Source organism: Lathyrus oleraceus, chromosome 2, assembly GCF_024323335.1.
Source record: "Lathyrus oleraceus cultivar Zhongwan6 chromosome 2, CAAS_Psat_ZW6_1.0, whole genome shotgun sequence".
In the NCBI taxonomy this organism is placed as follows: Eukaryota; Viridiplantae; Streptophyta; class Magnoliopsida; order Fabales; family Fabaceae; genus Lathyrus; species Lathyrus oleraceus.
In genome coordinates this window covers 191219923-191247088 of record NC_066580.1, presented here as the reverse complement: position 1 = coordinate 191247088, position 27166 = coordinate 191219923, and the positions used below count along the sequence as shown (strand labels likewise).

Sequence of the window (27166 nt, the reverse complement as noted above, 5' to 3'; positions counted from 1 at the left end):
AGGAAATGCAACATCTTAAAAGCATGGTAGGAAGTTTACCTTTGATTTGAGCTGCTGGCCATGCTTAACAGTCCGGTCTTCAACCGAGCTGAGTGAATGAGATTCATTTTGGTGGTTGGAGATGTTGGGTTCAGGGACAAATTTAGTGACAACTGTTATTGGATTTGGCATGAGTGCCGCTTTCATTGTTTTTGTTTGTACAAGAATCATTTGTGGAAGACTTAGAGGTGGTGTTGAATCTAGGATGATGTATCAGATTGAATCAAGATATGATATAGAACAGGTAATTCCACTTTCCATCTCCTTTATTTTGTTGTTTTTGGACTCTTTGTTCTGTTTTTTTTAATTAATCTTTTTTCAATACTATAATCTCAGTTTTATTTGGTTATGAGGACTTCTAGATTATGAATCTGATCCAATACTTGAAGTGTATGTTGAATAAGGAAATCTGCAATTGTTTGTTGTTTTTTAATTTCCGAGTCTGATGCAAATGCTGCATTCTATTTACATAGAATATTAAGAGATTGTGGTTTTAAGCTGCAAATAAGCTGTTTTCTGGTTTATGTAATTTTGTAACTTAGCAGGTTTTGGTGATTTAGTTTTTGATTTTTCATTGTTTTCTGATAGCCATAACATCATGTTAATGACCCTGATCCTGAACCAGTTCTGCTTGAAGCAATCCCCACTTTGAAGTTCAATCAAGAGGCTTTCAGTTCCATTGAAGATACACAGTTAAGTCCTTTTTATTAATTCTAACTCATACAGAACAAGTTCCTCATATTTTCGTTAACATCAGATACGGGGTAAGACTTGGTTGTTGTTGTATCAGATACATGATAGATTAAGGGCCTAGTTGAATCGATTTATAGGAGCTTATCTATTGATATAAACACTCTTCAAAATTATTTTATATGATAAGCGACGATGTTATAAGTGCTTAAATAAGTTGTTTATCTAGACAGGTCTGTGATAGATTAATAAGTTAATGAAAAAAGGAACCAGTGAATAGATAAATAACCGAGTTTGCTTCTACAGGTGTGTAATATGTTTAGCGGACTACAAAGAAAGAGAAATATTGCGAATCATGCCGAAATGCGGCCACACTTTTCATCTTTGTTGAGATGCGGTTAGAACTGTTTCGTCTCATTAACAACACCCAAGAAGCCATCGATGCTAAAAGAACGAGGAAAATCGCAATCTTGATGTCATTTAGATAGTAACTAACAACTTTTTATTCATTTCAAGTTGATTCTGTTAGGTACGTTGTTTTATTTACCCAATGTTATTTTGAATCTATGCTTGTGTCATGATGAGTAGGATGAAACTCCTTCTTCAGGTAATGTATCTGTGTTTTTGCCCTTACTGTGTGATCTAACAATCAAATTATTTGTCCCACTCATTTCTTACATACGATAATCAGGTTGCAGTTTAGGTCCTATACAATGCATTCATACAAAGTAACTTGAAATAGAAAGATATTTAGTATGTTGTTCTTTTTCCTTTTTCACAGACTTCCCATAAAGGTTAGTGTCACTCTTTTATGCTTATAATTCCATCATGTCTTGCTAATTTCTTTACTCTAAAATGTTACTCTTAGTGTCTGTTCATGTCACAAGTCTTACTATATTGTCAGAGTCTTTGCAGGCAGGTACCACAACCTTGCTATGCACGTGTCATGAATAGATTAGAATCAGTCTTGAGGTCCTTATGAGGTAATGTTCTTCTGTTTGCCTCTTTTCATTTTGTTTTTACTATATATATACACAAGGTGATTGTTTTGTTATAAATACTGCACAAATATTGTGGCGAAATGCTACTTTCCGAATACAGTGAGTGGTTAAGTTCTGCAGTTTATTTTGAGCTATTTCTAACACTTTCTTTTATTATACATACTGGTGTCAGTGGTATTGTTTTCATTTTGAAATGTAATTCTGGAGTCCCAACACCAAACCGTATTATATTTTTCTTGACAGAGAGTGGTTAGTCCTACCAAGGTTTCATGATTTGCTCACTTTACTGTGACATGTCATCACTGTACTAAAGCTGCTTTGGGGATAAGGATGCTTGACCAAGTGCGTGTTAACTCATTGCTATCTTTATTTGTTATAGATTGATGAACTATTTGATGGTTTTGTTTTATTTCCCAACATTATTTTGAATCCATTATTAACATGATCGTCGGAGACATTGTAGGTACCACACCCTTGCTATGAATATTTCATAAATAGATCAAAAACAATCTTGAGGTCATCAGAGATGATGTTCTTCTGTTTGCCTCTTTTGATTTGGTTTGATTTGTTTGTGCTCAACATATTATTCAGGTTCATTCGTTTATTTCATTTTTTGAATTAATATGTACAATTTTTCTAAAAATGTGAAGCCTTTTTTTGATTTGAACATTTTTTCACTTGTCTTAAGGACTTTTTGTTGGCTTTCTTGTAGTGAGCTATTTACTTTTCAATGCTTACATTGATAATGTTTTGTTGATTTTATAGGAGGATAACTTGGAAGAGTTTGGTGAATATTAAAATAATAGAGTTAATCCCTATTATGTCGTTGCACTTACTGTTAGATTGTTTGTTCCGCATGTATCTTTCATGTGTCTGTTTATGTTCTATAGAATGCATACATGTTAATGTTGATGTTTTGATATTGTTTCTATTTCAATTATTCCTTCATGAATGATCGTTTGATTATTTATGAGTTTGGCTTTAGATTATTTCTTCCATTGTTTGATTTTGAATAGGGTTTGTATTTTAATTGTTGGAAGCTGTTGTATTAATCAATGAATGATGTGAATCTAAATTCTAATATAACAATCTGATTTAGTTCAATCTCCTAAGCTTTGTTTATTTTATTAACAGAAAACAATTAACTACACTTGTTTGCATTTTCCAGGAGTAGCTAGAAATAGAATGCAAATATCTAATGGTGTCCGACACCGACCCATATCTACACCTCTTATCATCGAGTTTTGAATTTGGATTTTGAAATTCAGTTTTGTGAAGCTGGAATCGGATACGGAGACTCTTCTTGTGGAGCTTCAATTCCATCATCATCCAAGTTGTTGATCAAAGGTGGTACTGTGGTTAATGCTCACCATCAACAAATCGCCGATGTTTATATTGAAGACGGTGTCATCGTTGCTGTTAATCCAACTATCACTGTATTATTTCTCAAATGAATCATTCTTAACTTGCAATTATTTACTCCAAGACACTTATCATGTTAAAATGAACACAATTCTTAAGAAATGAAAATAGAAAGTGTTTTCACAGGTTTTGTATTCAACTTTATGCTTTCTGTCCTAGGATTTTTTACTTTTGTAATTTCGGTATTGCCAGGTTGGAGATGAGGTGCGTGTCATAGATGCTACTGGCAAGTTTGTTATGCCAGGTTAGACCTTTGATTTTTAATCTTACAACACTTCCAATGATGATTCTTTCTGGGTTTATAACTATGTAGTACTTACACCTATGCGGTTGCGACAATTTTTTAAAACCTGGCTTATATTTGACACTTTAGGTTGAAGGTGTGTCTCGGTGACTAACATTTATATGACACTGACACTGACACGTGTGGATACATACGATCAATGATCACTTCCATTTCAACGTATTATTGTTGATGCCTACGTGTCAGGGTTGATATCATGTTTGGTGTTTGTGTTTGAATTGGTATTTCATAGGCTCTTATTAGTTCTTTGAGGTTTTACCATCGGAGTGCTCCACTTCATATCTAGGGTGAAAATGTATTCTTATAAAAGCAATCCATTCTTAGCAATAATTAAGAATAGTGAAGAGTGTGTGTGAAATTCAAAGGAGCGCTATGTCCCTCTTATGCAGACCAATGTGGGACCAATTGAAGTTCTTTAAGAACTACATCATTGGTGTGAAAAGTGAGTGATTTACTTAATTAAAAGTGTTGTGGCATAGTTGAGTCCACTTAGTCAACCTAAGATGGGTTCTATTGTTGTTGATACTCTAACACCTATGCAATAGTTAAATGCTTCTTAAACGAATCACCGTAGCGATGTCACTTGTATGCATGAATTTAGTTTCTTACATTCCATCTTGATGTCAATTTGACATCATCATCATCAGATTTTGACATACCATATGATTGCATCTTTTTGTTTACTAACAGGAGGCATTGATCCTCATACTCATCTAGAGTTTGAGTTTATGAACACTGTAACGAAGGATGACTTCTTCAGTGGCCAGGCCGCGCAGTATTGGCTGGTGGGACGACAATGCACATTGACTTTGCCATACCAATTGATGGGAGTTTAATGGCCGGTTTCAAAGCCTATGAAAAGAAGGCGAAGAAGTCTTGCATGGATTATGGTTTCCATATGGCTATTACCAAATGGGATGAAACAGTTGCAAGAGAAATGGAGCTCATGGTGGCAGCGGGGAGTCTTACAAGGAAGTCGAGGAGAGCGTCGCCGGGAGGAAGAAACACACACATAAGGAAGGCGAGGAGCGCTCAAACGTCTTTGAAAGTTGAGTTGGATGAGGTTAATAGTGGTGCCGCTCTTAGTAGGGCTTCGAGTTTGGGACTCTCGTTCTCTTTTACTGGTTTTTCTGTTCCTCTTGATGAAATCAGTAGCTCCAAACCATTCAGTGATGACGAAGATATACGTAAGTAAATTTTATGTGTGTAGTTTTTGTGCTATTTTATTTTATTTAGTAGTGTTTATGATGGTTGATATAGTAAAGAGTTTAATTAAGAGGTGATTTAATGGCAAGTGAGTGTAAAATTTTTGAGACCAAGTTAGATATGAAAGGCTTTTCAAGATGTTCACGAGTTTGATAGATTCCAATCACTTTCAAGAACAAAAGGTTATAAATAATATTGCTCAATAAATATCTTTTCTTGTATGTGCTAACCACAAAATATACCTTCATAGGTGGATTAAAGTTAACTACTATATTGGTATTGATTATGAGAAAGCAAAAGAAGACAAGTAAAACCTTTTGTTTTTATGAGAAAGCAATTGATAGTAGTATGTTAGTAGCATACATATATTATGTTGTGAACTTGTGATACATTTTGAGGTCTTCTTGCTGTCAAAATAAAATAAAATTGAAGTTTTCTTAATATAAATATGTTTAAATATATTTTAAAAAATATAAAATAAAGATTATTATTTTTTTTTTTCAAAATATATTAACAGTAATAATCACAATAAATTTTATTACAATCTGGAAGTTTTAGAGGGAAGGGAGTTGAATAATTTTATATAAGATTAATTTTATCCTAGTTGGTGATGTCTTGTCAATTGCAGAGTTACGTGGAGAAAGGTTATAATTTTACTTCCGTTTTGCATTTTAGATAATTTGGTTTATTATGAGGCAATAACCCTGTGGAAGGGCTCTGAGGAATTTATTTCACGTAGTAAGTACATCTTTGTTTTCTGATTGTAGGTATCAATTCTTTTAAGTTTTTCATGGCTTACAAAGGAGCTCTTATGATCGGTGATGAGCTTCTTCTACAAGGACTTAAAAAGTGCAAGTCTCTCGGTGCCTTAGCCATGGTCCATGCAGAAAACGGAGATGCTGTGGATGAAGGGCAAAAGAAGATGATAGAGCTTGGAATAACTGGACCCAAGGGACATGCTCTTTCAAGGCCTCCAGTGGTTAGTCTCATTTTTGCTCTTTTTAATAAATAGTTTACTGAATAATAGAATTGAAGAGAATAATGGAATACAGATACTGATCATGTCTGGTTTCATTTCATCGTCTAGTACTCTAGACTATTTTATTACGTCATAATGATATTTTCTCCTCATTTTTCAGCCACCCCTTTACATCTCTGACAATCACACTTAGTCGACTTACTTCACAGTGCACTGGATTTAGGTGCTTATGCTTGAGCCAAATTATCTGCTTTTAGCTACCCTTGTCAAAATTTGCATGCTGCTAAGTTGTAATCACTCTAGTTCTACATTCATTCTGATCAATTTTTTTTATCTCTGTTGATGAATCTCATTTAGCTGGTACATGATCAGAATCATTAGATTGATTACTTGTTTTGTTTTGTTGTATTCTGTGATTACTGTGAAGTTTAAAATCTAAATACCTGTTAGTATGGCTCATAATACATTTCTTTATTTGACTTGGAACCTTAACATGTGTAGTTAGAAGGAGAGGCAACTGCTCCTGCTATTCGCTTAGCAGATTTTGTAAACACTCCTTTGTATGTGGTTCATGTCATGAGCATTGATGCAATGGAAGAAATTGCGAAAGCCAGGACATCAGGTTCTTAACTTCAATCCTTGTAATGTATTCCAGATTATGTAGAGAAAGCATGCAATTACAACATATAGAGATACCATTAAGAGTCTATTTGTAGAAAAGCTATTACAGATACCATTAAGAGTCTATTTGTAGAAAAACTATTACGTTTGCACAACAATATTCTCGTTTTTTTTATAGAGAAAAATGTATAAACAAGACTTGTTGTACTTGAATTATAGCAGCCATAATTAGATTAACTTGACAACACTTTACAATCCACTCTTTTGCTATGCAATTATATCGAATCTACTTTGCCATACAGAAAATTGGGGCCACTCATATAGTCAATCACTTCCACTTAATTGAGAGTGAGCTCATTTGCTTAAACTTGTAAAAAAAAGTGATTCTATAATGCCGAGTTTATAATCTTTTGTCTGCTTTATTACAGAATCTAAGATAGATGTTGAACATTTACTATGCACATGCTATTGACTTGTTACATTGTGTTTGCATATTATGGCAGATGTTTTAAACATTTTTTACTTTTGTATTAGTCTATGGAGAAATATCTCGTATACTGAGATCTGAGTTTGACAGCCTTGGATTGATGTGTTTCAAGTGTGACGTTTTAAGTTTTACTGAACTTAATTTTAGTAATCTTCCCTACTTGTTTACTGTTTCCATTTTGACCTTAAGTGCTTTTGTTCCCAAATGACTTAGGGTCTGTTTGGATAAAAAGCTTATTTGCAGCTTATAGCACAAGTGCTTATCAAAATAAGCGCTTATGAATAAGCTCGCATAAGCTATTTTTATAACAGAAGATGAAATAAATTTAAATTGTTTTTATATATGTTATAAGTTGTTTTCGTTAGCTATCTTGAAGAACTCTGTTAAAATTAGTTCAAAAAAATTTATGAAAAATGTCAAAAGTTATTTTGATTAAGTCTCTCAAACGATAACAGAAAACAATGAAGGATAATACTAACATTATGAATTTTGTTAATTGCTCTGAAGCATCCACACCTCTTATCAACGGCATGTCTGGTGTCCGACACCGACCCATATCTACATTCAATTTATTCATTTTTTTCAAATTATTACTGGTGTCAACGTGTCAGTGTCGTGTCCTGCGTCCGTATTCTATATGTTAATTGTATTATATAGAGATTTTAAGTGTCTTGTCCGGGTTATTATTATCCATATGTAGTAACCGTGTCTTTAATAGATATTGATGCGCATCAACTTGAAAAGTTGCAAATTGTTTTTAACTCATTTCAGATCCAGTAATCTCCGATGCCCTTGGTGGAATTCTTGTTGGTTTAGTTACTAGCCATGATGGCGGTGTTGAAAACGTAACGTTTATAGAGGAAGTGAACGGTTGGCTCGAAGAGGGAAGAGATGCGCGGGGTCTTTCTCTATTGTAGGAAACAGATTTTTTACAGTTACTGAAATATGATTCCGTTTTGTATGACTTCCAAAATCATATTTTGTAATATACATAATTTATGGAGATATATTATTATATTTCTATATTGGCGGAGCTGTAGAGGTAGTAGCTGCACAAACTCTCGATACTTAAATGAGTTATTGATAATTTCATACTGGACCATATGAATTTGTTGAGGAACTTCACAGTTACTGAATATGATTCCATTCTGTATGACTTCCAAAATCATATTTTCTGATTTGTACAAATTTGCTTTAGTGGTTTTTCTTCGATGAAGTTACAGCATGGCTACAGTTCATTTAAAATTAGCCATCTTCTTGTGTCGTCTATAAGAAAAATTGCACGGTTGACTTAATATATCCTTGTTATGGTTTTATGGACATTCTTTCTCAATTATTATTATTTGATTGTGCAATTGTGAAGTTGTTATGATCTGCTTGTGATTAATATGTTCTTTTATTTATCAAAATTATTTTGAATTCATAACTAACTTGATCGTCGTAGTTTTTGCAGGTACCACACCTTTGGTGTGTCATGCTATGCTCATGAGTATGATGAAACAGAATGGAAACGCAACATCTTAAAAGCATCGTAGGAAGTTTACCTTTGATTTGAGCTGCTGGCCATGCTTAACAGTCCGGTCTTCAACCGAGCTGAGTGAATGAGATTCATTGACATGGGGTGGGGGCCTTCTGAAACATTGGAAATGGGCAGAGGCTGAAAACTTTGGGTGTCAGGCTGTGTTTGAAGTGGGGAGTCATGCCTCAAATATAAATTCTGGTGTCCCTAGTGAAAGTTGAAGCAAAACATTGAAAATTTGAGTTGTTCTTCATAATGCCTATTAAGCTCACGAGATCTTGCGAAAGAAATGGGAGAAGGTGTGTAGAGAAAATAAAAGGCGGGGAGGGGATTGGGTATATAAAATTTGAGAGCTTTCAACTTAGCTTTGGTTTGGTACTGGATCTTGAGGTTGCATGTAGAAAAACCAACTCAGTTTTTGAAAACCAGAATTTCATGCATATGGACCCAACATATTATTCAAACAAGTTTATTTGACAGTAATATATAAGACAATTATTGCCCTTTTGTAATTTGTACAAGTAAAGTGTAAACTTTGAATTTTGTTTGAAATCGTGATTTCCGTTTTTGATTTGGTTCTCACAATATAGGAAAGTTACTTTAACTTGTTTGTATTTTCTAAAGGTAACTAGAAATAGGATTTTGGTTTAGTAGGACTTTTTAATTGTATCTTGTTCTTTTTCCTCTTTTAAAAGACTTCCCATAAAGGTCAACATCATGCGTTTTTATAACTCCGTCTTTTTGTTTACTCTAAAATGTTACTCTTTTTATTTTTCAAAATTATTTTAAAGTGATAACTAACTTGTTCGTCCGAGTCTTTGTAGGAAGGTATGTACGCTCTTGTCATGAATAGATCAAAATGAGTCTTGTGGTCATTTAAGGTAATGTTCTTCTATGGCCTCTTTTCATTTGGGTTTTAGAATGTATGCTAAGTGATTGTTTTGTTACAAATAGTAAATACTGCACAAATCTATAATAAATATTGGACTGTTTCTGACACTTTTTTTTTTATATTATTCGGGCAAGGGTTGTATTGTGTTTTGATTTCACTGTTTTTCTTGTCATATTTGATAGGGAGAGCCAGCAGTTGAGGTTACAAATGAAGGTGTTGATGCTGCAGGGCATACAATTGGTACAACTTTGGAGGTCATTTCCAACTTAGGAAGGTTCTCAACCCCAAGAGTGTGATCAAACCAACATCACTAACTAAAGATTATTTTGAATCCATAACTAACTTGATCGTCCGATACTTTGTAGGTACCACACCTTTGCTATGATCATGTCAGTCTTGAGGCCCTTAGAGGTAATATTCTTATGTTTGCCTCTTTTAATTTGGTTTGATTTGTTTGTGCTCAACAAGTTATTCAGGTTCATTCGTTGATTTCGTTTATTAATATGTACAAGTTTTATAAAAACGTGAAGCCTTTTCTTGACTTGAACATTTTTTCAGATATTATTCAGGTTTTTTTTAACTATGCAATGATTAAATGAACTTGTTCTTTGTCTAAATTCAATATTTCTTCCATATTAAATCTGGCTGCCTTACTTCACTTGTTCAGTTTATTTTTTCTAAATTTATAGTAATTTGTGACCTTTTCCATGAGATATAGAAAGTGATGCAGGGAACCTTTGATTTGGAAGCATAATTCGGTTTGCACCCCAGCTATTTTTCATATAGAGTTTCATGCATTACATTAGATTAAATCACATGAATTTGTTAATTAATCTGTAGAACCTACACCTCCTATCAAAGGTGTGTCCAATGTCAGACACGTGTTGGTTTTTGTTTCTGACACTGACTTACCACATTCAAATTATTTTTTTTTTTAAATTAATACTGGTGTTGACGTGTCATTCTCGTGTCCCATGCTCGTATTGTATAAAAAAGTTTGAAATCCATAATATGAAACTTCCAGTGCCTTGTTCTGGTCATTGTTATCCATATGTGGTAAACGTGTCTTTAATAGATATTGATGTACATCAACTTAAAAATTTGCATATTGTTTATAATTCATTTCAGATCCTAGTAATTTTCAACTATGACAACCAAAATCTTTTTATTGGGACTTTAGGTGAAAAGTCATTCTGCATATTATTGTTGTTAATTTATTGTTTATAATATGTTCTGATTTGTACAAATTTGCTGAAGTGGTTTTCCTTTAAATGTGGTTGCAGGGATTTGTCATCGTCTCAGTTTTATTCGATACAACATCTTGCTCTCATACACCTTAACAAAATGGGGTAGCCGGACGTAAAAATATGCATCTTGTAGAAACCGCTTGGACCCTACTTCTCTATGGTAATGTTCCATTCTGGTTCTGGGGGATATTATGCTAATATATTACCTTATAAACCTCATGCCCTCGCCTGTCCTTAACAACAATATCCCTCACTTAATTTTGTTGTTTTCTTATTCCCCCATCACCCAATTCCTCCAGGTATCTTCGAGTCTACAATATTTGTTAAAGTAAATGCCGTGACGATGACGGTACCAGTGATCACCCATGGTTCTCTTTCTCTCTCTTCCAGGTTACTCCTACCCTATCTCATATCGAAACATTGGGGACAATGTTCAGTTTAAGTGTGGGAGGAGATTTTTATCGTTTTTTATTGCTTTTCTTTATTTTTAGTATGTTTTGTGCGTTTTTAGTTGTTTGCTTTTCCTTTTAATAAAATAACATGTGTTTGACGAGTCATCTGTGTAGTGTATCCATATTTCTTCCATTTCTTTAACCTTACCAAAAAAAATTTGTGAGCAAAGAAAACAGTGCATTTTGAATATTCAGGCTATAAGACAGGTTTATGACGGGATGTAAAAGACTTGGGAAAAGTTTTTCTAAAAATCGGTATTGTCTTAACACCGCAGGCTTCATGATTATAAGAGTCGATCCCGATATCCCATATGTTGTGGTCCCAATTTTTGTTCCAAATAAGTCCTTAAGTAGTTTATCCTTGCAGTCAGCTCCGGCTTAAGCATGCTCTACGTAGGGGACCGATGAAAATAAGTGAATGATCACAAAAAAAATTCCTGCTTTGTTCTCAAATCATATGAAAAATCGGGTTAGGTGACTCTCACACGGTCATTTAACCCAGTAAACTAAAGACATATGTGAAACATGCAGAAGAAAATATATATATATATATATATATATATATATATATATATATATATATATATATATATATATATATATATATATATATATATATATATATATATATATATATATATATATATATATATATATAAGAATATGCCTATTGTTAGTTGGTTCAGAGGTATCTGGTGCTGAACTTGGTAGGGTGGATTACGATCCAATCCCCCACAACTGCAAATTGGGTTAAATAAAGGGGTTACACCAACTTATGTACCAGAGCCCCATGCTTAAGATCATAGTCACTAAACCGGTCACTTTACTATGAGTATGTACGGATAACGGGCTTAATGTGATTGCACCTGAATGAAAAGGACTTGAAGAAAACGAAAAGAAGGCCTAAGTATGGTGGGGTAATGTGGATTGATTTGTAGGAACCGCTTGGACCCTACTTCTCTATGGTAATGTTCCATTCTGGTTCTGGGGGATATTATGCTAATATGGCATGTTACCTTATAAACCTCATGCCCTCGTTTATCCTTAACAACAATATCCCTCACTTAATTTTGTTGTTTCCTTATTCCCCCTTCACCCAATTCCTCCTCGTGTCTTCAAGTCTACAATATTTGTTAAAGTAAATGCTCGTGACGGTGACGGTACCGGTGATCACCCATGGTTCTCTTTCTCTCTCTCTTTCAGGTTATTCCTACCCTATCTCATATCGAAACAATGGGAACAATGTTCGATTTAAGTGTGGGAGGAGATTTTTATCGTTTTTTATTGCTCTTCTTTATTTTTAGTATGTTTTGTGCATTTTTAGTTGTTTGCTTTTTATTTCAATAAAATAACATGTGTTTGACGAGTCATCTGTGTAGTGTATCCGTATTCAGGCCATAAGACAGGTTTATGACAGGATGTAAAAGATTTGGAATTTTTTTTTCTAAAAATCGGTATTGTCTTAACACCGTAGGCTTCATGATTATAAGAGTCGATCCCGATATCCCATATGTTGTGATCCCAATTTTTGTTCCAAATAAGTCCTTAAGTAGTTTATCCTTGCAGTCAGCTCCGGCTTAAGCATGCTCTACGTAGGGGACCGATGAAAATAAGTGAATGATTACAAAAAAAATTCCTGCTTTGTTCTCAAGTCATATGAAAATTCAGGCTAGGTGACTCTCACACGGTAATTTAACCCAGTAAAATAAAGACATATGCGAAACATGCAGAAGAAAAATAAAAAATATATATATATATATATATATATATATATATATATAAGAATATGCCTATTGTTGGTTGGTTCAGAGGTATCTGGTGCTGAACTTGGTAGGGTGGATTACGATCCAATCCCCCACAACTGCAAATTGGGTTAAATAAAGGGGTTACACCAACTTATGTACCAGAGCCCCATGCTTAAAATCATAATCACTAACCGGTCACTTTACTATGAGTATGTACGGATAACGGGCTTAATGTGATTGCACCTGAATGAAAAGGACTTGAAGAAAACGAAAAGAAGCCTACGATCGCATTACCCCACCATAAGTCTTTTTGCCTTGAATTAACTCTAGTTGATACTGTTTTTCTTGCATAAACTATAAAGAATTTTGCTTGAGGATAAACAAAGATTTAAGTGTGGGAGAATTTGATCACACTGAATCACACCGTATTTTTGACTCGGATTTCACATGTTTATTAGGACTTTATTATCATTTTGTTTGTATTATGCTCTCTTTTATTTTGTTTTCAGATATTTAGCTCTTTCGGGACCCTTTTAATAGAAACGAAGCAAAAAAACCAAAAATGAGGTTTTTTCGGCAAATATTATACACATGGCGTTGCACATGGCGGGCGCTATAGGAGAAGTTATGACTCATCAGCCCTCAACCAGGGGGTAATCCGTCACATCGGGGGGTTATCTCACTTTAGTGAGATTGAGTTGAGTCACTTTTTATTTTATCGCTTTTATTTATTTTACTTGTCTTGCTTTATTTTATTTAATTTCTGTCTCGCTTTACTTTATTTAATTTCTGTCCACGCTTTACTTTATTTAATTTCTGTCTACGCTTTACTTTATTTAATTTCTATCCACGCTTTACTCATTCTTTACGCCTTACATTCTAAAACAACTTTTCATCATGATCAATATTGTTGTGTTTGTTGGTATTACCATGTCTGACTAAATCTTTTAAAGGTTAGAATGTAAGGATCCCGGTTAAAGAGATGTTTCACATATTGAATCTGTAGAAATACTTTAAAGGTTGTTTTGATTTTTAACTTGAGTTTTCTGAAACAAACTTGGTTAGTTTTAACTATTCAAGGAGTGCGAAAGCACCCTGACTTAGTTAACTAGCAATATTTATCACTTTAAGAAAAAACGATTTTTGAAATTGTTTTCGGACACGTTGATAGCTTTAAAATCAGGAAACTCCTTCGGTAAAACTTTCCAAATCAAAATCACTTTTCAATAAGTTTACGAGTCTTATTTCTTAAAAATAAGTTTACTATTTTAGCGTTCTGCACACCTTTTATAAGTGACAATAAACGACCTTAATTTAAGGGTAAACTCGAATCTGAATACGCGAAAGCCACAATAGAAAGTATTGTCTCATAAGTAGTCCTATTTAGACAATCGAAACATCGTTTATCCGACGTGATATACATTCAAACCTATCTTTATCTGCATGCATTTATTATTTACCGTTATTTTCCAACATCAAGATCTTTTTTGTACCGCCTTAGATAAACATCGTAACAATAGTAATCGATAGATTGACGATTTGGTCTCTGTGGGATCGATATTCTTTTATATTACTTTGACGCGATTCGTGCACTTGCGAATATAGCGCTCTTTCCTGGGTTTGATGATTTATCAACTCGATTACTTAAGTGTGTCTTTCTTGGTTATCATCAATCACAAAAAGGTTATCGTTTATATTCTCCTACTCTACAATCATAACTTATATCAGCCGTTGTTACCTTGTTCGAGTTTGTTTCATATTTCGAGTCCAATCACGTAACTACGGAACCCCTTCAAGAAGTTACTCCCACACCTCTTCTGAATGTTATTAATGTCTAGTCTATCATTATTCTCAATCAGTCCAAAGAGCCTGATCCACTAAATATCACTTCGGTTGACCCTCCTACTTCTCGACCACTACAAACATATCACCATCATCACTCAAAATCTCTCATACCTGTACCCAAGGTCATTGCAGACTCTCCTTTAAGGTTGTCCAATCAACGGATCTGATCCTGCAACCTGAGCTAGATTTTCCGATTGCCTTGTGAAAAGGTATACATCAAACACGAAATCCCTCTCCACATTATACTAATGTATGTTAGCATCATTTTCCCCTTTACGTTATACTTATGTCTTCTTTGTCTTCTATTTTTATTCTTAACACTCCAAGTGAAGCATTATCTCACCCTTGAGTGGAGGCAATCAATGATTGACGAGATGTGTTCTCTCCAAACAATGGTACCTGGGAGTCATCGACTATGGTTTGTAGGTTATATGCACCAACCACATGGGTTTGTTGCTCAAAGGGAGTCATCGACTATGGTTTGTAGGCTGCACATGTGTCTTTATGGTGTTAAGCAATCTCCAAGAGTTTGGTTTGATAGATTCAGTACTTTAATATAACAGTTTGGTATAGTCCGTAGTGAAGCCGACCATTCTAGTTTTTTTTTATCATCACTCATCCCAATAGTGAATTACTCTTGCTGTGTATGTAGATGACATTTTCATAATTTTAGTCATCAATAGGGAATATTCCAATTGAAATAACATCTATCGAATAAATTTCAGACGAAAGACCTTGGTAAACTCCTATATTTTTTGGGTATTGAGGTAGTCCAATCTAAAGATGATATGGTAATTTCTCCGGAGAAATATGCTATGGATACTTTTGAAGAAACAAGTTTGTAGAATGCTAAACCAGTTAATACTCTTATGGATCCAAGTGTTAAAATTCTACCAAATTAGGGGGAGCTTCTATATGACTTAAAGATGTATAAGATATTAGTCGGAAAGTTAAATTATCTCACAGTGACTGTCCCAACATTTCTTTTCTAGTTAGTGTGGTAAACTAGTTCTTAAATTCTCCTTTCTAAGAACACATGAACGCTATTTTTTGGATTCTGAGATACATCAAAGGGAATATTCCAGTTGAAATAACATCTATCGAATAAATTTCAGACGAAAGATCTTGGTAAACTCCTATATTTTTTGGGTATTGAGGTAGTCAAATCTAAAGATGATATGGTAATTTCTCCGGGGAAATATGCCATGGATACTTTTGAAGAAACAAGTTTGTAGAATGCTAAACCAGTTAATACTCTTATGGATCCAAGTGTTAAAATTCTACCTAATCAGGGGGAGCTTCTATATGAATTAAGGATGTATAGGATATTAGTTGAAAAGTTAAATTATCTCACAGTCACACATCCCAACATTTCTTTTTCAATTAGTATGGTGAAGTAGTTCTTAAATTCTCCTTTCTAAGAACACATGAGCGCTATTTTTTGGATTCTGAGATACATTAAAGGTTCTCTAGGAAAATGTGTCATTTATGAAAATAAAGGACATACTCAGATAGTTGGATATCCTAACGCTGATTGAAAAAACTCACCCATTGTTAGACGATTTATCTCTGAGTATTGTTTATTTGTTGAAGGAAACCTAATATCCTATAAAAGTAAGAAACAGAATGTAGTTGCAAGATCAAGTGTTGAGGTAGAATATAAGGTTATGACACTAGTAACATGTGAGGTCGTTTGGTTGAATCAACTGCTCAAAGAACTTCAATTTGAAAAAATAAGACCATGACACTTATTTGTGATAATCAAATTCCATTACGTATTGTTTCGAATCCAGGTTTCATGAGAGGACCAAACATTGTCAGAGAGAAGATAGAATCAAACGACATTGTCACAAGTTTTGTCAACTCTAATGATCAATTGGCATGTGTTTACAAAATCCCTACGAGATCCTAAAACTAATTATATATGTGGTAAGCTTAGTGCATTTAACTCATATGTTTAAATTTGAGGGGGAGTGTTAATATTTGTATAGAAAATATTCCATTGAATATTTTTTAACCTATCTAGAATATAATAGAATATACCATTGCATATTCCTTATGTAATTAATATAATATACCGTATAATACAATCTTCGTAATCTTATTCAGACATACTGTATATTCAAATGTCCCTCAATCTCATATTTCAACAATTTGACTATGAAATTGTGAAGTTGTCATGATTTGTTGGAGGATATCTAAGGTAATATGTTCTTTTTTTTTTACTAATATTATTTTGAATTTACAATTAATATTTTTTTTCTTCCTTTGCATGATTTAAAACAATGCATGTGTGTAGTTTTTTCTTAAAATATGATGAGGCTCATCATATGAATTTTTATTGCTTTTAACTACTTCTCTTTTGTAATTTGTATTAGTATAATACTACAAATATTTGTTCACAAAATCAGTGAATTTGTTTTCGTCTACGTGATTTCTTTGTGCTATCTACCTATGTCCACTAAATTATGGATTTTGAATCATGTTGTCTCTATTTGTTATGATAAAAAGTGCATGTATAATAAAGCTTTTCACTAAGAGATTGCACAACAATGTTTATAACATAATAATTATTTTTTATGAATTCTACTTTGCAAGTTGTCTCGTAAACTAAATTTGTAAAAAAAAAAAAACTATAATTTATATAGATAATGCATTCATAAAAAGTAAATTTGTTGGTATCATCCAAAGGTATCTAAAAATACTATGTTTGGTTCGGTAGGACTTTCTATCTGTATGTTGTTCTTTTTCCTTCTTCAAAGACTTCCCATAAAGGTCAATGTCACTCTTTTATGCTTATAACGTCATGTGTTGTTATAATTTCGTCTTTTTGTTTACTCTAAAATGTTACTTTTTTTATTTCCCAAAATTATTTTGAAGTGATAACTAACTTGTTCGTCCGAATCTTTGTAGGACGGTATGTACGCTCTTGTCATGAATAGATCAAAATGAGTGTTGAGGTCATCACAGGTAATGTTCTTCTATTGCTTCTTTTCATTTGGTTTTTACAATAAATGCAAAGTGATTGTTTTGTTACAAGTAGTAAATAATGCACAAATCCATAACAAATATTGAGCAGTTTCTCGCACTTTCTTTTTTATATTATACTGATAAGGGTTGTGTTTTGATTTCACTGTTTCTTTTGGTCATATTTGATAGGGAGAGCCAGCCGTTGAGGTTACAAATGAAGGAGTTGATGCTGCAGGGCATACAATTGGTACATCTTTGGAGGTCGTGTTCAAACTTAGGAAGGTTCTCAACCCCAAGAGTGTGATCAAACCAACATCACTAGCTAAAGATTATTTTGAATCCATAACTAACTTGATCGTCCGATACTTTGTAGGTACCACACCTTTGCTATGACCATGTCAGTCTTGAGGTCTTTAGAGGTAATGTTCTTCTGTTTGCCTCTTTTAATTTGGTTTGATTTGTTTGTGCTCAACAAATTATTCAGGTTCATTCGTTGATTTCATTTATTAATGTACAAGTTCTATAAAATCGTGAAGCCTTTTCTTGACTTGAACATTTTCTCAGATATTATTCAGGTCTTTTTTGAACTATGCAATGATTAAATGAACTTATTCTTTGTCTAAATTCAATATTTCTTCCATATTAAATTTGGCTGCCTTAGTTCACTTGTTCAGTTTATTTTTCCTGAATTTATAGTAATTGGTGACCGGTTCCATGAGAATTGAAAGTGATGCAGGGAGCCTTTGATTTGGAAGTATAATTCGGTCTGCATCCCAGCTATTTTTCATATAGAGTTTCATGCATTTCTTTAAATTATATCACATAAATTTGTTAATTGATTTGTAGTACCTACACCTCCGATCAAAGGTGTGTCCAATGTCAGGCATGTGTTGGTTCCTGACACTGACACATCCACATTCAATTGATTAATTTTTTCAAATTATTATTGGTGTTGACGTGTCACTGTCGTGTCCCATGTCCGTATTGTATAGGTTAATTTATTAATTAGTGCGTAAAGAAAAGTTTGAAATCTATAATATGAAATTTCCAGTGCCGTGTTCTGGTCATTGTTATCCATATGTGGTAACTGTGTCTTTAATATATATTGATGTACATCAACTTGAAAAATTGCATATTGTTTATAATTCATTTCAGATCCCAGTAATTTGCAACTATGACTACCAAAATCTTTTTATTATTACTTCAATGTGGTTACAATATGTAGGTAGAAAGTTATCCTGCATATTTTCTGATTTGTACTAATTTGGTGAAGTGGTCTTCCTTCAAATGTGGTTGCAGGGATTTGTCATTGTCTCAGCTTTACTCGATACAACATTGCTACGGTTCATTTAAAATTATCCATCTCCTTCTGCAATCTATAAGAAAAATTGCACCGGTTGACTTAATATACCCTTGTTATGGTTTTATGGATAATCTTTCTCAATATTTGAATATGCAATTGTAAACTTGTCATGATCTGCGGGAGAATATCTAAGATACTATGTTCTTTTATTTACAATATTATTTTGAATTCATAACTTGACCGTCGGAGTTTTTGTAGGTACCACACCTTTGCCGTGTCATGCTATGTTCATGAGTATGATTAAACAGAAAGGAAATGGTAGGAAGTTTGGTTTGCTGTGATCGGTTCCATGAGATTTAGAAAGTGATGCAGGGACGCCTTGGATCATGCTCAACAAGCTGCTAGAGTGTTCAAGAACAGAAGCAGCCTGCGGTCTACCCTATTGGAAGCACCATCCGTTCTTGAACCCAACTACGAGTGGATGAGTGTCATTGGCTCGAGGGCCTGCTGGAACAATGGAAATGGGCAAAGGGTGAAAATGTTGGGTGACAACTGGTTCCTGGGTCAGGCTGAGTTTGAAGTGTGGAGTCCTGCCTCTACCCTAGTGATTCGGTTGATCGAAGATGACGCAAACAATGGAAATTGTGAGTTATTCTTCATCTATTTTAATGCTGATTAAGAAACAAAAGATAGAGTTCTTAGATGATGAGATTCCTCACATGATCACACTATCGTCACCCCATCATACTCCCTCACCACTGCAGAAAACACGCTTACCATTAAAGAATGAAATTATTGAGCTTGGTGAGATGCGGTTAGAACTATTTCGTCTCATTAACAACACCCAAGAAGCCATCGATGCTGAACGAACGAGGAAAATCGCAATCTTGATGTCATTTAGATAGTAACTAACAACTTTTTATTCATTTCAAATTGATTTTGTTAGGTATTTTGTTTTGTTTACCCAATGTTATTTTGAATCTATGTTTGTGTCATGATGAGTAGGATGAAATTCCTTCTTCAGGTTTGCCTCTTTTGATTTGGTTTGATTTGTTTGTGCTCGTTTATAGAAAACTATAGAAAACTACTCTTCATCTAACGATCTAGTGTCGCATTACGCGAAAAACCGACGGGAAAACAAGAACAACAGAGCCGCCACCGTGCGTTATTTATCCCAAAAGAGGGAAAGGAAACGCTCGAAGTAAACCTGGAAAAGACATGGTCTCGCGACCAAAGAGAATGGGATTGGGAGTCGGTTATGCGAAGGGAAGGTATTAGCACCCCTACGCATCCGTCGTACTCGACGGGATCCACGCACAATAGGAAGGGAAATGGTTGCTAAAACACTGCTCACACACACACACACACTGGCTGAAAGAGACACAAGAAACAGACAAGACGGACTCGGCAGGATGTCGTATCCTGGGCCTACTTAGTCTATCAAGCATAGACATCAGAGTCGAAGTAGTTCGGACCGGGGAAACAACACATGCTCGCTAGGACGTCGCATCCTATGCATACGTATCTTCTTGGACGAAGAAGAATCAGAGCATTCGTAGCTCGGCTAACACGCACACAAACAAACACAGGCAACGGCAAACGTGGAGCCTGAATGCCAATCACTGGACTTACATCAGCATCTGAACCGAAACACACACAAGAGGGCAAACATGGAGCCCGACTGCCAATCACTGGACTTACGTCGGCATCCGAACCAAACACACGCACACTGTAACCCGAATGCCACTCGATGGACTTACCTCAGCTTCCAAGCACACAACAAGAGGATGTGGAATGCCAATCGCTGGGCTTACATCCATCTCCTGACACACACAAGGAGAAGAAGGGTCTCGATTGCAACTAGGGCAAGAGAAAGGGAAGGTCTCAATCGCAACGAGGGCGAGAGAAAAAAATTAGTGTTAGTTGTTAGTCAAACTCGACAAGACATCGCATCTCGTGCCTACGTATCTCATCTGGACATGAGAATCAGAGTTGCCGTAGTTCGGCTAAACTATTCTTGTTGGTTTGTGTTTTTTAAGTGGACAACGTCACTACGCAATCTACCGGATGCTCGACCTTTGGAGACTTACTCACCTGTGGTAGAAGGAGGTGACGTATCCTTAAGAGGGGATAATGTTTGTTTGTGTTTTAGGAAAGCTCAAGCAAGAAAGGAAGTCCTATACGAAGGAACCGTGCTACCTTAATTGACATGCAAACGAGACTACGCGGAGTCTAGCAAACCTAGGGGATACAATCACACCACACAAACACATACAGCATGAAGTAAACACACCAACAAGGGGCTCAAACATCAAGGCTAGGCTTTAGTCGAGGGGTCATATCAACCTCGACAAACAAGCCTCTGTATCGGGGTCAGGTTAGCTCTTAACCTTGCCATTGAGGGGCTAAGGTGAAGCTGATGAAAGGAGAGTGAAGATAAGACTTCACAGCTCTTATCCCTGGTCAGGGAGAGCTTCAGACAAAGGAGCGTGGGTTCAGAATGTGGGAACCCTTCTACGCTCAAGACACTGACACAATTGTACATTGTACAAGATCTTGGGTTTGTGTCCCAATGCATCAACACAGTGGTGTGAGCAGAGGGACGACTCAACAGAATAGCGGGGGATAGATCGCATATCCCTATGATCCGCCAATTGCCTCATAGAGGTCTTTACCTGCTTGGGACAAATGTAAACAAGCACAAACATCGCCTCTTAAGGAGGACTTCAGACAGGTGCCTGGCCAAGTAACAGGCCAGGTCTTCCAGACTACATGGAGTAAGAATGTCATACCTCAGTGCAAATTGCTTAGCAAGCAAAGCAAAGCAATATTAGCAACTAACGTACCTGAAATCAATCAAATATCATCAGTATACTAATCACACAACTAAACAGCAAATGGTTTACAATTAACTATAAACAGACAACACAATCCAATGCACCAAAGTGCAAGCAACTCAAGGCTCAAGCTCAGATATCAAACCCTGCAAAACAAAGTCAAAATTAGCTATATACAAGTCACAAGTCAACTCTAATGGAGGCACATCATCAAGCATAGGCCATTTGTGCTATTAACCTGAAACACAACTCAAAAGTGAGATCACAAACCACTAGTCCAAGACTAGGGTCAAAATGAGATAAAAAATCCAAAACTGAACATGAAACTTCACATGAAATTCATTTACTCAAGTGATGATATGTCCTAAAATTAAGGGAGCATGCAAGATTGAATTATTTCTAAGCCTAGGGGTAGAATAGTCATTTCACAATTAGGGAGTAATATCTATACATGAAAATTCTAATTATATCTAAACTAGATTTAATATTTCTAAAATTATTTCTAACATATTCTAATCCTAAAATTATTTCTAATTATTTTCTAATTAAATTCTAACCAAATTTTAATGCCTAATTAAAATTCTAAAAAAATCAATTTCCTAAAATCCTATTAGACTAATCTAATCCATATTCTAAAATCCTAAAAGTTTAATCTAGGTTTAATATTCCTAAAACTATTTAATTCTAATGACTAATTAACTCTAAAATTCCAAACTAAACTAATTAACCTAAATTAACCCTAACAAATACAAGTTAATCCTAATCTGTCCTAATCATTAACAGTAACTAACAATTATCCTCCTAATCACATCTAATTATCTCTAATATTTTTAGTTTTCTAAATCATTATCTAATTTTAATTCTAAAATTAACTTCCAATAACACTAACACTCTAATCACATCCTAACTATCCAATTAAACTAATCAACCTAAATTCCTAACTATTCTAATTGTTCTATGCATATTCTAAATTGAATTCTATAGTTAAAATCTAAGATTAACTGCTAAAAACTAATTAACACATCATTAAAAGAGAAATGGGCCTGATATACTCATAAGTCCAACAGCAAGGGCGGTGTATCAGAATCATGGGAGTGTATTTCTCAAGAATTCGTTTGGGCTCAAGGAGGAGGGAACACGGCCCATTCACCACACACTGAACCTAGAGTGCACTAATGGGATCTAACGGAGAAGACGTTTCTCAACAACAATGGCGAATCACAGCGGCACAGTGGAGATTCCACGCGAACACGACCGCATCTCAACGGCGGCTTGGCGTTCGCATCCATCAACGTCGCCGTCCCTCGGTGGCTTCATCTTCTTCAACGATCCAATGGAGACGCGATCGGAGCGCAATCCGGAGAGCGAATCTTGATCGTCGCCATCGAATCTCCTTCACTTTGATTTCAGTCATCATTCTCCGCGAATTGGAACCGCAAGATCCTGCTATGAACCGTGGCTATTGCATTTCCCAGTGTACCGAGAAGAAGACGCTAATCTCGCACTCGAGAGATACGAAAACAATCGAAGGAGATGATGGAAGAATGACTTACGGACAGTGTGGCTTTCCGACGATAACAGGTATGAAACTCTTTCTTCTTTCCTCCTGCTTTCCGTTATCTCTTTCTCCTTTTCCGTTATCCTTCTGTTGAGGAACGAATTGAATTTTCTTATGGTGGTTCGGCGATGGCAGATTGGAAGCGGTTGAAGGTTTGATGAAGGTGGAGCTCACGGTTTGTTGTGATTTCACGTGGTGAAGGTTGAAGTCGAAGAACAAAGAAAATAGAGGATGATTGATTCCGAAAGGTGCGATCCGATTTCTATCCTCTACCTCTGCTATCTGTTTTCTGTTTGAGATGAGAATGCGGTTGAGAGTTAGGTGAATAATCAAGTGAAGGCGTGAGGCTTTGGCAGGTTCAGTAGGAATTGCAGGGCGATGGTTTTTGAATGTGTATTGGGGATTGAAGGTGGTTCTTGATGCTGAAGATTGGATTGTGGTGAAGGTTTGATGAAGGTGGAGATCACCGTTACGGTTACGGATTCGTAGTGGTTCAAGGCTTGGCTATGGAGTTTTGGAGTTTTTGATGAAGGTGATTGGGAATTGAAAAAAAACGGTTACGGTTACGGTGGTTGAAGGTTTTGGTTGAAGGATTGGAAGAGTTTGTGATGAAGTTTTGAAGAAGAAGATTGGGAGAGAGGAAGAAATGAGATTGAGTCTGTTATGTGGAAAAATCTGGAAGTGTAGTGAGGTGAAGGTTTTGATTTTTTTTTTAGAGTTATGAGATTAAGATTAGAAGAAAATTCTGTTATTTTTGTGAGTTTATGCAGGTTGTTATTCTGTTATTTGATGCTTGGATTTTGCGTTTTGCTTTGCGGTTTACCGGCTTGGAATTGTGGCTATAGTTTGGCTCGGCTGTTTGGCGTTTTGGATTCACTTTTATGCAGGTTTTGGTGGTATTTAAATGCAGAATTTTGGTTTTGGAATGCAGAATTTTTGCTGTATTTTATGCAGAATTTTGTTAAATGCAATGCAGAATTTTTAATGCAGAATTTTGGTTTTGTACAAATGGATATGGGTATGATTGGATAATGGCAATTGGTTTTAAACGGATAAACTAAATTGGATATGGATAATGGATTATTGTAAAAATGGACTGTGTTAAAATCAAACTAAATGGATTATGGATTATGATTTGGATAATGAAATGGAATTATTTGGAAAATGGTTAATGGGCTAAAATTATGGGCTTAACAAAAAGAAATGAATGGGTTCAATGCAACCACGATTAAATTTCCACAACCAAATCAACTTTTCAGTAATCAACTAGGATCATCCAACTCAACTTGAATTTCCAAGATTAATTCGAGAAAAGAACGAAATGATTTCTAACCTCAAATTCTTCAAGATAAGTATTTGTAATGACAAATGAACTTCTTTGGGACATGAAGGAAGCGTCTCAACCCATCTCTCCACCACAAGTCATGCACTGTGGACTTTGAGCCTCCAACACTTGGTCAAATTGCATCAAAAAAGCTCTCTAGAACACCCCCAGAGCTTTTATCTCATGGAAAAAACCCTTGCTCTCTTGCACAGACGGATTCTCCTGATTAGTTTTGGCTGATGACATACAATGCACTATGCAATGTGAATGCAATGTTTATGCAATGTACTATGTGATGTTAATGACCTAATATGAAATGAATGTAAAAAAGGTAGGGTGCAAATTTGAGGTGCTACATCTAGATCAGCTACAGCAGGATCTATATCTACAACATGATGATGGTTGTGCATGGATAAAAAAGAAGGGTCATGAAATGGTTAATTCCAGGAAGATCTAGGGTTCTGGTAATTTCTTTTGTTCTTCTTCTTTCAGCTTATGTTACTTCTTCTCAGCAACACACCGACCAAAAAACAACACCAGCTTCAACTTCAAGTAATGAAACCAAAGGAGTTGATGCTAATCACCATGCTAAAGTATTTTATAAACACACTTGGCCGGTAAGAGTGTTCAATATTCACAAATACTTCATAAAAATTTCACATGTGTATGAGATTATTTTTTAGGGTTATATATATATATATATATATATATATATATATATATATATATATATATATATATATAAGCATGTGGATATATACTAAATTGATAATATTTGTGGTGCATGCAGGTGATGAAATTTGGGTAGAGAATAATAGTTGGTACCATAATTGGATTTCTAGGATCATCATTTGGAACTGTGGGAGGTGTTGGTGGAGGTGGCATATTTGTTCCCATGCTTACTCTTATTATTGGATTCGATGCAAAATCAGCAACAACAATATCAAAATGTAAGTATAGGTTGCTTCTTTTGCCTCATGATGAATGCTTATATTTTTATATATTATAAAATAAATAAAAAGTTGTGAAAAAAAAAGTAAAGAATTGGCAATAAAAGATAATTTTATCTAATGATCTTTTTCTAATGATCTTTTTCTCAATCTTTGATGTGTTCAGTTCTGATGGACTCACCACATTCATCACCATGTTCTCGGATTTCATTTACGTCAACCCGACCGGCACCAAAACCTAATAAGAAACGAAAGATACAGTTTTTAGATGATGAGATTCCTCACATGATCACACTATCGTCCCCTCATCATACTTCCTCACCACTGCAGAAAACACGCTTACGGTTAATGGATGAAATTATTTAGGTTGGTGAGATGCGATTAGAACTAAAGAAAGAGGAAAATCGCAATCTTGATGTCATTTAGATAGTAACTAACAATTTTTTATTCATTTCAATTGATTCTGTTAGGTATGTTGTTTTATTTCCCCAATGTTATTTTGAATCCATCCATCTGTTACTATGCTTGTGTCATGATGAGTAGGATCAAACTCCTTCTTTAGGTAAAGTAACTAGAAATAGAATGACATTTAGTATGTATGGTTGAGTATGAATTCCTAACTGTATCTTGTTCTTTTTCCTTTTTCACAGACTTGTTGGTCAATGTCAGTTTTACTTGATTGTCAGAGTCTTTGCAGGCAGTTACCACAACCTTGGTATGCTCACATCATGAATATATCAAAATCAGTCTTAAAGTCATTACAGGTAATAATCTTCTTGTGTTTTCTCTTTTCATTTGGTTTATGCAGTGGTGAGGGATTTTTTCTTCTATAAATTGTGTTAATTACACTGTCCCTTTCTTACATTCAAGATGAGAAACTTTTACTTGATCTTGCTTCATATTTTCCTAACATTTGTGTTGACACATTCAGCGCCTAAAGGATCTCTTATAACCAATGTTCCAGGCTTCAATGGATCTCTACCTTCAAAGCACTATGGAGGGTATGTAACAATAGATGAAAGTCATGGTAAGAACTTGTATTACTATTTTGTTCAATCAGAAGGCGATTCATCAAAGGACCCTATTGTTCTATGGCTGAATGGTGGACCAGGATGTTCTAGTTTTGATGGTTTTGTATATGAACATGGTAATAACTATTTTTCACTATCATTTTCATTTTGTAATTGTTTCTCAAATCAAATAAATGTAGAGTGAAAATTCATTTTAATATCCAAAACAATTTTTTTGTAATATCTAATCTAATATATTATATAAACAATGTGTTCCATTGGTGATGTGTTTCAGGTCCTTTTAATTTTGACAAACCTGTCAATGGATCCTTGCCTAAGTTGCATCTCAATCCATACAGTTGGTCCAAGTTTGGTCATTTTTAATAATAATAATCAGAAATTCAATCTATTAAATTAGTATTTGTAGTATTTAAAATATATGATTTTAGTCTAAATATTAGACAAAACATTTTGAATCATTTTTAATGTGTTTTCTTGCAGGTTTCCAACATTATATATTTGGACTCACCCGTTGGAGTAGGATTTTCGTATTCGAAAAATACATCTCAGTACGAAACTGGAGATGAAAAGACTGCGACTGATTCACATACTTTTCTCCTCAAAGTAAGAAAAAAATTTCTAAAAGATTTGCATCAACAATTCCTTAATTCCTTAATCATTGCTCTTGCCATATTGTTAACATATCTACTTTATTTTTGAACAAACAAGTGGTTTGAATTATATCCTGAGTTTCTTGCAAACCCC

At 34.8% G+C, this 27166-nt stretch overlaps 1 protein-coding gene, 1 long non-coding RNA gene and 1 pseudogene across 8 annotated transcripts; all 3 read left to right on the top strand.

Moving 5' to 3' along the window:
• Nucleotides 1-121: 121 nt before the first annotated feature.
• LOC127122552 (dihydropyrimidinase-like) lies at nucleotides 122-11243 on the top strand (annotated as a pseudogene).
• Nucleotides 11244-13151: 1908 nt separating this feature from the next.
• LOC127118830 (uncharacterized) lies at nucleotides 13152-19706 on the top strand. Its single transcript, XR_007802380.1, has 4 exons — nucleotides 13152-13301; nucleotides 17363-17419; nucleotides 17609-17838; nucleotides 18981-19706. It is a non-coding gene; the product is annotated as an uncharacterized LOC127118830 (long non-coding RNA).
• A 2959-nt stretch (nucleotides 19707-22665) lies between these two features.
• On the top strand, nucleotides 22666-27157 carry LOC127118826 (serine carboxypeptidase-like 20). 7 transcript variants are annotated; one of them, XM_051049079.1, is made up of 9 exons: nucleotides 22666-23140; nucleotides 23253-23365; nucleotides 24934-25058; nucleotides 25232-25391; nucleotides 26089-26155; nucleotides 26323-26538; nucleotides 26697-26769; nucleotides 26903-27025; nucleotides 27131-27151. In XM_051049079.1, exons 4-8 carry the CDS (start codon nucleotides 25362-25364, stop codon nucleotides 26940-26942), a joined length of 426 nt encoding a protein of 141 aa, XP_050905036.1. In that variant the 5' UTR covers nucleotides 22666-23140; nucleotides 23253-23365; nucleotides 24934-25058; nucleotides 25232-25361; the 3' UTR covers nucleotides 26943-27025; nucleotides 27131-27151. The 7 variants fall into 7 exon arrangements, 2 of the variants coding, with proteins under 2 accessions (XP_050905036.1, XP_050905035.1); XR_007802367.1 differs by lacking the exons at nucleotides 24934-25058; nucleotides 25232-25391 and adding an exon at nucleotides 23474-24004 and having other exon boundaries at nucleotides 22668-23140; nucleotides 26042-26155; nucleotides 26356-27025; nucleotides 27131-27157; XR_007802368.1 differs by lacking the exons at nucleotides 24934-25058; nucleotides 25232-25391 and adding an exon at nucleotides 23888-24004 and having other exon boundaries at nucleotides 22669-23140; nucleotides 23253-23808; nucleotides 26042-26155; nucleotides 26356-27025; nucleotides 27131-27157.
• Nucleotides 27158-27166: the final 9 nt, after the last annotated feature.

What these genes read in the sequence shown, in the direction of transcription:
- LOC127118826 (XM_051049078.1), top strand. Translation starts at nt 22,735, where the DNA reads ATGGGATCTAACGGAGAAGACGTTTCTCAACAACAATGGCGAATCACA. An exon ending in TGGCTTTCCGACGATAACAG is followed by an intron (nt 23,141 to 23,252) that starts GTATGAAACTCT and finishes CGGCGATGGCAG; the next exon opens with ATTGGAAGCGGTTGAAGGTT.